The sequence below is a fragment of the Schistocerca gregaria genome, chromosome 4 (assembly GCF_023897955.1).
Source record: "Schistocerca gregaria isolate iqSchGreg1 chromosome 4, iqSchGreg1.2, whole genome shotgun sequence".
Lineage (NCBI taxonomy): Eukaryota > Metazoa > Arthropoda > Insecta > Orthoptera > Acrididae > Schistocerca > Schistocerca gregaria.
Genome location: NC_064923.1, coordinates 109,336,098 through 109,350,403, shown reverse-complemented (window position 1 = coordinate 109,350,403; position 14,306 = coordinate 109,336,098). Strand labels below are relative to the sequence as shown.

The 14,306-nt window shown below is 43.6% G+C and overlaps 1 protein-coding gene across 1 annotated transcript in view; it reads left to right on the top strand.

Annotated features, from left to right (window-relative positions):
* Window positions 1–14,306, top strand: part of LOC126267344 (RNA-binding protein Raly-like) — a 953,265-nt gene that overhangs the window by 768,786 nt on the left and 170,173 nt on the right. Inside the window, exon 6 of the mRNA XM_049972467.1 lies at window positions 9,136–9,326. Within this exon, the coding sequence (XP_049828424.1) occupies window positions 9,136–9,326 (191 nt within the window). The remainder of the gene's footprint in view (window positions 1–9,135; window positions 9,327–14,306) is intronic.

The following is a 14,306-nucleotide window of genomic DNA, read 5'->3' as shown; positions in this document are numbered from 1 at the left end:
CAATATGGAAGGTGTGTGGCGGCGGGTCTATGGGAATTTTAATATATTTTTGGTACATGCAGACTCACCTTAATGTAAGCAAGAGTCCTGAACTCTCGTTATGATTCCATTAATCGTACGGGGCGTATTTTTTAAGTACCGTTTTGCCACACCGCGGCCGCAGCGCTGCGGTCGGCGTTCTGAGCATGCGCACTGGGTACCTACATCCGTTGTCTATGCACTTACGCCATTACAGTGTGAGTCTTCCTTGTTTACGTTGTGTACTGAGTGTTTAAGATGCCCCCGATAATCGTGAGTCCCGCCAACTGTGAAGTACGGGCTGTTACAAGATTTCTTAGTGCTAAAGGCCCAAAAGGGATCCATATTCATCGTGAGATCTGGGCAGTTTACGGACAAAACATTGTGAATGATGGGATGATAAGAAAGTTGGTGAGAGCATTTAAAGATAACCGCACAAATGTGCATGATGAACAACGGAGTGGGCGTCCTTCAGTCGTTAATGAAAGTCTGGTGCAGGAAGTGGACAATAAGGTGAGAAAAAACAGACGCTTTACGATTTAATCCTTGCAGGACGACTTTCCTAATGTTTCTCGTAGTGTTTTGTATGGCATTGTCACTGAGCACTTGAATTACCGAAATTTGTGCGCACGTTGGGTACCGAAAATGTTTACGGATGTACACAAAACCAAACGTTTATACAGTGCACTGACTTTCCTTGAGAGGTACCACAACGACAGTGATTATTTCTTAAGCAAAATTATTACGGGCGATGAGATATGGGTGGCCTACGTCACACCAGAATCAAAGCTACAGTCCATGGAATGGCGGCATTCAGATTCATCCAGAAAAGTGAATTTTAAGCAAACAATTTCTGCCTGGAAAATCATGTCCACAGTTTTTTGGGACAGAAGAAGAGTATTGCTTGTGGAATTTCTGCCTCATTATGAGACAATTAATGCAGCAGATTACTGTAAGACATTGTACAATCTGCGCCGTTCAATTCAGAACAAAAGACGTGGCAAGTTGAGTAAGGGCATCGCTTTGCTGCAAGACAATGCCTGTCCGCAGGTGGCGAATCAAACCAAAGATCTCATCACATCATTTCGATGGGAAACTCTACATCATCCACTGTACAGCCCCGATCCTGCACCCAGTGACTACCGACGAAGTCAAAACAGTGGTGATGCGGTGGTTAACAAGTCAGACGGCAAACTTCTATGAGGAGGGAATTCGAAAACTGGTACAACGTTATGACAAGTGCCTCAATATTGACGGGAATTATGTAGAAAAGTAGATTAAGGTTCAGGCTTTCATGTAAAAATAAAATTATAGAGATATCGTAGCACGTCATTTTTTAAATTTCAAAATGGTACTTACTTAAAAAACACACTTTGTATATTAGATATCGTTTCTGTGAAAAGTAGCGAATTCATCCGTAAAATGAGGAGAGGTTTTGCAGTGTTAGCGACTGGAATTTGGTGACAAGTTATGTTGTAGTTGAACCAAATTTATCATATTGTAACACAAATATGCTGTACAGTCAGAGATTCCTAATGTCTTTTCATTTAAAAGACAAGAAAACCTGTCTTTCCGCAATACTGTCAAGTTTACTGCCTTCATGTTTGTGTATGCCATTTTTAGAATGGCAAGGAACAGTTTTTGAAGCTAGTAGAACGCCATTTAAACAGGTCTTTGACGTTTATTTATCACTGTAGCCTCGAAAAAAACAGGATTACGTAGTACCGTGATGACTGTTTCACGTACTTTGGTCTTTCCACTTCGCTTTGCGTTTCTTGCCGTGGAGGAGATTACGCTTACAACGTTTTCATTTCGAAGCTTAATTGCCGCATTCATCGTTGCTTTTCATTCTGTGCAGCGCTGCGGCTCCTGCTAACTACTTGCCTCATTAGCTGAATTATCTTAGTTACGCCTGACGCTTTGTGCAAAGTCTATGTAGAAAGCTCCTCTTGTGCTAACGGTTTCTGCAGTTAGATGAAATCTTTACCTTGTCAGCTCCTTCTGTGCAACTACGTTTACGTTTAGTTACTTTAAACGAAATTTTCTCGAGCCTGAAGGTGCATTACACGACAGCAGTGGCCTGACTGCCCCTACCTAAGCCAGACAGATTTCTCCGATTGTACAGATAATTGTTGCCCTATCTTTGATTCGTTAAATAGTTCAATTAATCGCAAGTGTATTCTATGAAGGCTTGATGACCTTGTAAGATACGCACGAAATAAAGTCTTGTCTACACTCATGTGTCTCGTTATTGATCACTTTAAAATGCCCAATGAATTTTACCATAATTCTTCAAACAGTGTTTAGAATTTTTGAGGTTGCTCTTGACGTAATATGCCTGGGCGACCATACGATTTCTCACAGATCTAAATCGCCTGTGTTTCCGAGTTGGTTAATGCACACCTCTGCCGTAGCGCTCGTATTCGAGGTGTTCGGTCAAATCCTTATGGCGGAAGAAAATTTCATTACAAGTATTTGGTCCGCAGGAGGAGGAGAGGTGATGGCGTACAGTTTGCCACCAGATTTGTTGGCCATGTTCTTAGCAGTTTCTCTGAAACATTTCACTGTGTGACACGGACTGAGGCCATGTGACAACACTCATACTGTCCAAGGACACCTTTTTGTGGCCAGCAGATCCGTGATCTGCACATGGTTGCGGTGTGCGAGAGAGGACAGAGAGCGCACATAAACTTAGCACAAATTGATGATATTTTTACGAAAGGAGACCGATTTAACCTCGCCAAATTACACAAATATTAACAGTTCGTGAAACTTCATTAGCGTTGAGAAGTGCAAATAATCAGTCTAAGTCCAGAAACAGATTTTCACTCCGCAGCGGAGTGTGTGCTGATATGATGCTTCCTGGCAGATTAAAACTGTGCGCCGGACCAAGACTCGAACTCGGGACCTTTGCTTTTCGAGGGTAAGTGCTCTACCATCTGAGCTACCCAACAACGACCCACGCGCCGTCCTCACAGCTTTACTTCCGGCAGTATCTCGTCTCCTACCTTCCAAACTTTACAGAACCTCTCATACGAACCTTGCAGGACTAGCACTCCTAAAAGAAAGGATATTGCGGAGACATGGCTTAGCCATAGCCTTGGGGGGGTTCCAGAATGAGATTTTCACTCTGCAGCGGAGTGTGCGATTATACGAAAGTTCCCAGCAGATTAAAACTTTGTGCCAACTGAAACTCGAACTGTGTGACCTTTGCCTTTCGCGGGCGGGTCTGATAGAGCACTTGCGAGAAAGCAAAGGTCCTACGTTAGACCCTCGGTCTGACACACGGTTTTGATCTCCCAGGAAGTTTCAGTCAGTCTTAGTCTTCTTAGTGTTAAATCTCAGAGATATTACTACATTTCCGATGCTGTTCTATGCGTAAGAACACTTATTGTCATTGAACTGTTAATTTAAGCTCCAAATACCTCCCATTGAGCTATGAGAATAGTCATTTTAAAGTTGATTGACTAATGTTAATACAATACAATACAAATTAACTACTCCTATATTAATTAAACTCGAAACTGAACTATGTGTATGTGTATTACATACAATAATTCACCAACAGTTACTGGTCTGATATATCACAAATTTTTAAAGATAACACTCGGGCATCGGATAAAGAAGTGAATACAACATTAATAATTGAAATAATTCAGTATAGACAGTGTTTTCCAGGTTGCCTGCCGTTCGCTAGCCGTCGGTGGACGTCAATAGCGCACAGTACACACGTTGCCACATTGTCAGAATAGTACTGGAGCTCCTTGCGAACTCGATCGTGGGCCATGATACAAATACGAAAGAAACAGTATCAGTACATTAACTCATACAAAATTTACACTATAGGCTATTAAAATTGTCACACCAAGAAGAAATGCAGATGATAAACGGGTATTCATTGGACAAATATATTATACTTGAACTGACATGTGATTACATTTTCGAGCAATTTGGGTGCACAGATTCTGAGAAATCAGTACCCAGAACAACCACCTCTGGCCGTAATAACGGCCTTGATGCGCCAGGGCATTTAGTCAAACAGAGCTTGGATGGCGTGCACAGGTACAGCTGCCCATGCAGCCTCAACACGATACCACAGTTCATCAAGAGTAGTAACTGACGTATTGTGACGAGCCAGTTGCTCGGCCACCATTGACCAGACGTTTTCAATTGGTGAGAGATCTGGAGAATGTGCTGGCCAGGGCAGCACTCGAACATTGGCTGTATCTAGAAAGGCCCATACAGGACCTGCAACATGCGGTTCTATCCTGCTGAAATGTAGGGTTTCGCAGGGATCGAATGAAGGGTGGAGCCACGGGTCGTATCACATCTGAAATTCTACGTCCACTGTTCAAAGTGCCGTCAATGCCAACAAGAGTTGACCGAGACGTGTAACCAATGGCACCCCATACCATCACGCCAGGTGATACGCCAGTGTGGCTATTACGAATACATGCTTCCAATGTGCGTTCACCACGATGTCGTAAAACGCGGATGTGACCATCATGATGCTGTAAACAGAACCTGGATTCATCCGAAAAATGACGTTTTGCCATTCTTGCACCCAGGTTCGTCGTTGAGTACAACATCACAGGCGCTGCTGTCTGTGATGCAGCATCAATGGTAACCGCTGCCATGTTTCCGAGCTGATACTCCATGCTGCTGCAAACGTCGTGTAACTGATCGTGCAGATGTTTGTTGTCTTGCAGACGTCTCCATCTGTTGACTCAGGGACCGAGATATGGCTGCACGATCCGTTACAGCCATGCGAATAAGATGCCTGTCATCTCGACTGCTAGTGATACGAGGTCGTTGGGATCCAGCACGGCGTTCCACATTAACCTCCTGAACGCACCGATTCCATATTCTGCTAACAGTCATTGGATATCGAGCAACGCGAGCAGCAATGTCGCGATACGATAAACCGCAATCGTGATAGGCTACAATCCGACCTTTATCAAAGTCGCAAACGTGATGGTAGGCATTTCTCCTTCTTACACGAGGCATCACCAGGCAACGCTGTTTGTGTATGAGAAATCGGTTGGAAAATTTACTCATGTCAGCACGTTGAAGTGTCGCCACCGGCGCCAACCTTGTGTGAATGCTCTGAAAAGCTGATCATTTGTATATCACAGCATCTTCTTCCTGTCGGTTAAATTTCGCGTCTGTAGGACGTCATCTTCGAGGTGTAGCAATTCTAATGGCCAGTAGTGTATAATACAAAATTATAACATATATTAGTACAAGATCCTACCGGCTCGTCTTTTACGGAGTACCTAGGAAGCTGTTTTCTCGGATAGCTAGACTATATACAAGCAAATCATATTAATGGAGTTTATTACAGTAGCTTTCGTTTCTACATGATGGGTCGCAAGCAGTTGGCGACGTGGCAATAATCAGTATCCTTTGATAGATATAGTTTCTATGAAAGCTAATCGCACAAGTTCATATGTCACTGCTATCATTAATATCACTGCGGCGCTCCTAGCGAGCGTCATCTACTGTCCCCTCTTCTAGTGCGGCGGAGGCTAAGCGGCGCGTCGCTTTTATTCTCTTAGTTTAGAAGCCGCCCCAGTCGTGGTGACGTACTTGTCAGCGTGCTATTGGCAGATGTTGTCTCACAGCCCTCCCTACTGTATCGTTCTTCATCTTCGTGCCGGCGCTTGCCGTTACCGCAGGAACAATTACTATTTGCCTGCCGTCGCTCAGCGGAACCTGTCATTGTTTGTCATAACATATATCGTCAACATTGCAAGATCCAGAGCACTGTAATGCGTGTATACTAGTTATCCCAACCGATTTGCTCAATCACTTTAAGCTAATTCAGTTCCAAAGCCAAGTTTCGTTGGCAGTAACAATAAACAAGCTCCGAGGGAGGAGGAAGAAGAAGATGGACAGAGAGTGAGGGTGGGGGTTCTAAATAGACACAGAGAGGCGAAGGAGGAGATAGAAGGAAAGAGGAAGAGGAGCAGTGGAAACATATGGAGGATGTAGAGATAGGAACTTGTATCTAAATTTATTTTGAGTCATGAGTTTTCTGATTGGTTTGATGGGGCACATCATGAATTTCTCTTCTAATACTTATTCATATCTAGCAAATAGAAAGCATTGCCATGTTCGCTAGTCTTTATGTATATACGGCAGAGTACATGTCCAGTATGGCCTCCAAAATTCTGCATCGATTTGGCACAAAGATAGCAGTCCACAATTTGGGATTTATAAACTTCCACTTCCAAAAGGAGGAGAGATAGTGGCAAAAACGTGATTTTCCCACCTCCTGGAATATAAGCTACACTGAATGACAAGCACGTTGATTGGGAACAGTATCGGCACGCCAAATTGATGACTTGCATGGCTCCGAAATACAGGATGCCCTGCATAGTGGGTGTGTTGTGTTGAAGTAGTATCGATCTGATATGCATAACAGTCTGTATGTGAAGCGCCAATACACGATTTTCTATCGTCTGATATGCAGTGTGACCCGCATGTCACGTTTGTTATGGGAACAGTATTGACCTGCTTTATTGAACTGTATTGCAGGTGCACATGTGCTTAAGAGCGTGGCTGGGGGCAGGTTCTACATCTACATCCCCATCTATACTACGCAAGCCACCTGACGGTGTGTGGCGGAGGGTACCTTTAGTAACTCTATCGGTTCTCCCTTCTGTTCCAGTCTCGTATTGTTCGTGGAAAGAATGATTGTCGGTCTGTCCCTGTGTAGGCTCTTATCTCTCTGATTTTATCCTCATGGTCTCTTCGCGAGATATACGGAGGAGGGAGCAATATACTGCTTGACTCCTCGGTGAAGGCATGTTCTCGAAACTTCAACAAAAGCCCGTACCAAACTAATGACCGTCTCTCCTTCAGAGTCATCTACTGGAGTTTATCTATCATCTCAGAAACGATTTCGCGATTACTGAATGACCCTGTAACAAAGCGCGCTGCTCTCCGTTGGATCTCCTCTATCTCTTCTATCAACCCTATCTGGCACGGATCCCACACTGGTGAACAGTATTCAAGCAGTGGGTGAACAAATGTACTGTAACTTACTTCCTTTGTTTTCGGACTGCATTTCCTTAGGATTCTTCCAATGAATCTCAGTCTGGCATCTGCTTTACCAACGATTAATTTTGTATGGTTATTCCATTTTGAATCACTGCTAATGCCTACTCCCGGATAATTTATGGAATAGAGACAGATAGAGGAGAAGATGGATAGAGTGAGGGAAGAAGAAAATAGACAGAGGGGAGAAGGGGGAGATGGGGAGATGTATGAGGCAGGTGCAAAGTGTAGAGTGGTTGTGATAAGGTGGGAAAAAGAGAGGGGAAAGTACAGGTGAAAAGAGAGGGGGGAAGGGGTAGGAAGGTCGTCAGAGAGAGGGGGTGGAGCAAGTGATCATTGGGAAGTGGAAGAAGAGCCGAGAGAATGGGGAGGAGGGCGTGACAAAGCAACTACAGGAAGATGAAACTTCCTGGCAGATGAAAACTGAGTGCCCGACCGAGACTCGAACTCGGGACCTTTGCCTTTCGCGGGCAAGTGCTCTACCATCTGAGCTACCCAAGCACGACTCACGCCTGGTACTCACAGCTTTACTTCTGCCAGTACCTCGTCTCCTACCTTCCAAACTTTACAGAAGCTCTCCTGCCAACCTTGCAGAACTAGCACTCCTGAAAGAATGGATATTGCGGAGACATGGCTTAGCCACAGCCTGGGGGATGTTTCCAGAATGAGATTTTCACTCTGCAGCGGAGTGTGTGCTGATATGAAACTTCCTGGCAGATTAAAACTGAGTGCCCGACCGAGACTCGAACTCGGGACCTTTGCCTTTCGCGGGCAAGTGCTCTACCATCTGAGCTACCGAAGCACGACTCACGCCCGGTACTCACAGCTTTACTTCTGCCAGTACCTCGTCTCCTACCTTCCAAACTTTACAGAAGCTCTCCTGCCAACCTTGCAGAACTAGCACTCCTGAAAGAATGGATATTGCGGAGACATGGCTTAGCTGCAGAGTGAAAATCTCATTCTGGAAACATCCCCCAGGCTGTGGCTAAGCCATGTCTCCGCAATATCCATTCTTTCAGGAGTGCTAGTTCTGCAAGGTTGGCAGGAGAGCTTCTGTAAAGTTTGGAAAGTAGGAGACGAGGTACTGGCAGAAGTAAAGCTGTGAGTACCGGGCGTGAGTCGTGCTTCGGTAGCTCAGATGGTAGAGCACTTGCCCGCGAAAAGCAAAGGTCCCGAGTACGAGTCTCGGTCGGGCACTCAGTTTTAATCTGCCAGGAAGTTTCATATCAGCGCACACTCCGCTGCAGAGTGAAAATCTCATTCTACAGGAAGATATTCTGAACTTCACACTCGAATTACACTGCGTTGCAATCTAAGATAAGATTAGATATTTTAGATGTAAACCTGAAATAAAGGTGATTAAATTTTCAGTTAGACTGAACTTAAGAAATCCATTGTCCTACGGACTTAGCAGAGACGCGCTTAGCCGGAGGTCTTACCAATTCAGACGCTCGCCGCGGACCGACTGCCGTGGGCCCCTACCAAGGGTGCTTCCTGATACAAAACGGAAGTGACCAGAGAGGCAGCTTCCTTTACCAACATGACAAGGGACGGACAGGACCATACTAAGAATAGAAACCTCTTTGTTTTTAGAAAGCGTAGCTACCTGTTCCGACGTTGGTCCTATCGTTCTCTAGCAGAAAGGCTTGTCTGCTACCATCAAGCATGCAACTAGAAATACATTTGCTCATTCTTCCTTTTACACAGAAGGGAAGAGGGATGACAGTATCTTATCATATACAGTATATAAAAGAAAGCGGATGTAGGTTCCGTATGAGACTGCGTGACATGAATTACATACAAACTGTATTTGAAAGTGTAGTAGTGGGACAGATCGTTCTTGATTATGTGTTAAAGTAATACGTTCCACTGCTCAGTCTCCTCTCAGACAGTAAATTTTTGTGTGGAATGTATGCCGTAAGTGACAACAGTTTTAAAAAATTAACATGAAAGGAATCCAACGGAGACCTTTCAACAGCTTCACCATCGTACAGCAATAACGCAGTGCTGCAGACCGCGGCAGTGACCCGGCGCCCGCCGTGCCGTGTGTTGCAGCTACTACGCGTCGGCGGCGTTCCCGCCGCGCATCGTGCCTCCGCCGAAGCGGCCTCGGCTGATGGCGCCGCCGGCCAGGCCGACGCTGAAGGCCGTCGCGACGCCGCAGCACACCAAGACTGTCCCCCAGCAGGCGCCGCAGCAGCTGCAGTCCCAGCCCGCAGCCGGCGTCGGTCAGCTCAAGACCTACAGTGAGTACCGTCTCACCACTGTCTGACACCAATACCTACACCCGTATTCTGTAAACCTGCTCCACACACTTGTCATTCCGCAACTCTCTAAGGCTGGTTTACACGACAACATCGTGGCACTACTTTCGCGAAACCATTTTCACGGACGTATTTCTCGTACGGTTGTAGACACAGCGACACCAGTGTACTTTTCAGTTTCTCTCACCACTCTGTTACAACGCGGGCTGGGGACCTAACCGCACAATAGCCCTGGGTTCGGTGTGGGTGATTGGACTGCTATAACCTGTTGCGGGGTTTTGAACCTCTGAGGACTACGGCGAGGACGAAGGCTCTCCGTCGTTTCTAGGTTCCCAGTCCCAAAAAGTACAATATGTCCTGTTTCATTACGTCATCTACCCATCTAATCTTCAGCATTCTTCTGTAGCACAACATTTCGGAAGCTTCTATTCTGTTCTTGTCTAAACTATTTATCGACCATGTTCCACTTCCATACATGGCTACACTCCATAAAGATACTTTCAGAAAAGACTTCATGAGACTTAAATCTGTATTCGATGTCAATAAATTTCTCTGCTTCACAAACGCTTTTTTTGCCACAGCCAGTCTCCATTTTATATCTCCTCTACCACATCAGTATTTTGCTCCCCAAACAGCAAAACTCATCTACTACTTTTAAGTTTCTCATTTCCTAATCTAATACCTTCAGCATCACCTGATTTAATTCGATTACATTCTATTATCCTCGTTTTGCTTTTATTGACGTTCATCTTTATCCTCCTTTCAAAGCACTGTCCATTCCGTTCGACTGCCCCTCCAGCTCCTTTGCTGTCTCTGACCGAGTTATGATGTCATTGGCCAACCTCAAAGTTTTCGTATCTTCTCCATGGACTGTAATTCCAAATCCAAAATTTTCTTTTCTTTCCTTTTCTGCTAGCATAATATACAGATTGAAGAACATCGGGGATAGGTTACAACGCTGTCTCGCTCCCTTCACAACCCCTGCTTTCCTCTCATGCCCCACAACTCTTACAGCTGCCATGTGGTTTCTGTGCGAATTGTAAATAGATTTTCAACCCTGTATTTTAGTCCTGCCACCTTCACAAGTTTAGAGAGAGTATGCCAGTCAACAATGTCAAAAACTTTCTCTAAGTCTACAAATGCTAGAAGCGTAGTTTTGTCTCTCCTTTATCTATCTTCTAGGATAAATCGTAGGGCCACTATCGCCTCGCGTGTTCCAACATTCATACGGAATTCAAACTAATTAACATTTCATAACTGGGATTCACAGTCTTGTAAACTTTTTTGAAAGACATCATGTTTACGCCAGTGACTGTTAAACCTTTTATGTCCACTACTGCAGTTGCGACCTTAGGCCATTATCAAGTGCAGATGTTTGGCTTTAAGCCATGTCAACTTTATACACACTGACACATTTATACGACAGTAAATGACAACGACATATCAAAGTGTCAGCGTGTATAAAGTTGACATGGCTTGAAGCCTAAACATCTGCACTTGATAATGGCCTAATGCTGAAATTGTAATAGTGGAAATAAAAGGTTTAGCAGTCACTGGCGTAAACATGATGTCTTTCAAAGGAATTCAACCTGATCTTCCCTGAGGTTTTTCCAATCATCGGTAAAGAATTCGTGTTAGTATTTTGCGACTGTGACTTTTTCAACTGATATTTCGGTAATTTTCACACCTGCTTTCTTTGGGATTGGAATTATTAGCTCTTCTTGAAATCGAGGGTATTTCGCCTGTCTCATACATGTTGCTCACCAGATGGATCAGTTTTGGCATGGCTGGCTCTCTCAAGGCAATCAGTAGTTCTAATGGAATGTTGTGTACTCCCAGGACCTTTTCTGACTTAGGTCTTTCAGATTCATATCTCCCATTTAACCTTCATCTACGTCCTCTTCCAGTTCCATAATATTTCCCTCAAGTACATCACCCTTGTGTAGACCCTCTATACACTCCTTCTACCTTTCTGCTTTCCCTTCTATCCTTAGTACTGGTTTTCCGTCTGAGCTCGTGATATTCATATAGGTGGTTCTCTTTCCTACGAAGGACTGTTTAATTTTCGTTTAGGCAGTATCTATCTTACCCCTATTGATATACGCTTCTACATCCTTACATTTGTCCTCCAGACATCCTTGCTTAGCCATTTTGCACTTCCCGTCGATATCATTTTGGGCAGGTTTATATTCTATTTCGCCTGCTTTATTAACTGCATTTTTATATTTTCTCTTTTCATCAATTAAATTCAATTCTTCTGTTACCCAAGGTCGTCTACTAGCTCTCGTCTGTATACATACTTGATCCTCTGCTGCCTTCATTATTTTATCTCTCAAGTTACCCATTCTTCTTCTACAGTATTTCTTTCCCCTGTATTTGTCAGTCATTCCCTAATGCTCTCCCTGAAACTATCTACAGCCCCTGGTTCTTTCAGTTTATCTATGTCTCATCTCCTTAAATTCCTACCTTTTTGCTTATTCTTCAGTTCTAATCTACAGTTCATAACCAAAAAATTGCGGTCAGTGTCCATGCCCTGATCATACTGGTATCAACTTTCACATCCTCTATTGTACTCTCACCAACCTTCATATATTGGGTTTTTGACAAGCGTATTCTGAGACCTATCTTTAACACGTCTCTTTCAATTCCGAAGCATGAGCTCAGCGTCCTCCTCGTCTTCTAATATGATGACCTGGTCATTAACGACGAGAAATGTGTTCGAAATTTCATTGCATACAGCAATTCCATATTAGCTCCTCCGGGCTCAGCACAGATTTTAAATAGCATCGGTGCCATAACAACCCATGGGGTAGGTCTTTTGTAACAGGAAACTCCGGTAACACTGAATTTACTACTGTCACATCACACACGCAATCCCTGTAGGTAAGTTTAATTGCTTTGATGTAAACAGGTGGGACGTCACTGTTCTTCATAACTGTCCACTGAATGTTGTCTTGTACCGTACTTATTATAGGCCTCGTTTCTCATCTTCACCAGTTCCTCTACTTCTTTATTCCACCGTGGATTTCTCCTTTATTTTCCCAATTTTGTTTCTCTTCAGAGCTTCTAGGACTAAATGGGTCTCTATCCATCCTATAATTCTCTTCTCTATTACATTCCTTAATGTGAATATTCCAATAATACACGAGGTGCTGGACTAGAACCATTCTGTTCTTCAGGTATTATAGCCTACAGCTAAATTCTATCAACATTTTTCGGTATAGTCGCGCTAATGATCACTTTACCATTATACAGCAGGAATTTCCACAGTCCTGCCTATTCCCCTTCTTATATATTGAAGTAATAATAGACATTTTTCTATTCCTTGCGTACCTGTTCCACTTCCAAACGCTTATAATACAACAGGGCCAAGATACCATACACAGCCATATGTGCTTCCGTTACTAATATAATGTTTATTCCATCAAGTTCTGGTGATTTCCAATTTCCCATAAGCTTCACAACTTTACAAATTTCTTGCGAGTTTCTCTGCCGTGGACACGGATGTTCGACTTGTTCCGCCAAATTCAACATTTCTTATATAAATTCCTTTCTCTTTTCCGTGAGCAGGACTGGGCTTCACCCACTCCTCGATGCTTATTAGCGTAATTCCAGCACTATATTTCCTTTCAACTTTCATTGTCCGTAGTATCTTCCAATTCTGCTTCCTCTAAGTACCAAGTAAGTTTTCTTCTGCGAATTTTACCATGCTTTATTGTTAGCTATATTAATGGCCCTTTGTGTTTACCATCTTCATCCAGCTGTGTGCTCAGCCATTTATTATAGGCTTCCTTTCTCATCTTCACCAGTTTCTCTACTTCTTTATTCCACCGGAGATTTCTCCTTTCTTTTCCTAATTTTGTTTCCCGTGAGAGCTTCAAAGGCCGTCTCACGTATCACTGTTTTAATACATTGATACATTTTCTCTCTGCAGCGTCATCTTTCATACGACGTTCCTTGCTTGCCGGTCTAAGTCAATAGGGGAAGCGTGCTGAGTCCTCCTACAAACATTCCAGGTTACTGAGATTGGATACCATCAGGAAATTTGTGCACCACGGCTACACAAGTATTGCAAACAAGGGAAACTACAAGCATTAGTCATATAAATTGGAAACCGTTGCTGTACATTGATTTCGATCACAGAGTGATCATTTCCAGTGCAAGGCTAAGTTCTGTGGACTCACATAATAATGCAAAAAATATAACTTCAATCATAGCTGTTTATAGTAACTACTCAGTTTGAATCTTTCCTGCCAGTTGACATGTTCTTCAGTGCGAATCCCTATGTTTGAGTTATACTTTGGGCATGATTGTATCACGTCGATAGACTTAGTGCTGCACAGGAGATGATCACGATGTGAATGAAATCGCCATGCAATAATAAAAAAATTCGTAACAAACTTGTATGAACAGTGCTTGATCTTCTCTTGTTAACAGATTATACCAGCTCTCTGACCAGCTCCTGACACCAGTAGTTAATGGTCTGATCCTCATTCAGAGCCCTTTAAAACACTCACGTCATTAATAAACTTCATTGTATTTCAGAAGTTTTATCACAGTCAATAACTAATCCCAACTTACGAATAGGTTGTTGCCACGTATACTGTCGTATGGACTTACGCCTGAACCATTTGACTTAAGTCTATCAGCCTACTGCTAGGGCTATTTAACACATTTTCCCGAAACAGTTTTTACACATTCAACCTTAATATATTCCACTATCTAAACAGTTACTAACTACACTGAGCAGCCAGAACACTACGACCAGCTATCTAATAGCCTCTATGTACACCTTTGGTACGGATGACAGCTGCGATGCGTAAGGGTATGGAAGCAATGAGATCTTGGTATGTCTCTGGAGGGAACTGGCACGACGTCTGCACACACAAGTCACATAATTTCCCTTAATTTCGGGGAGAGAGGTGATGAGCTCTGACGCCACGTTCAGTCACATCCCAGATG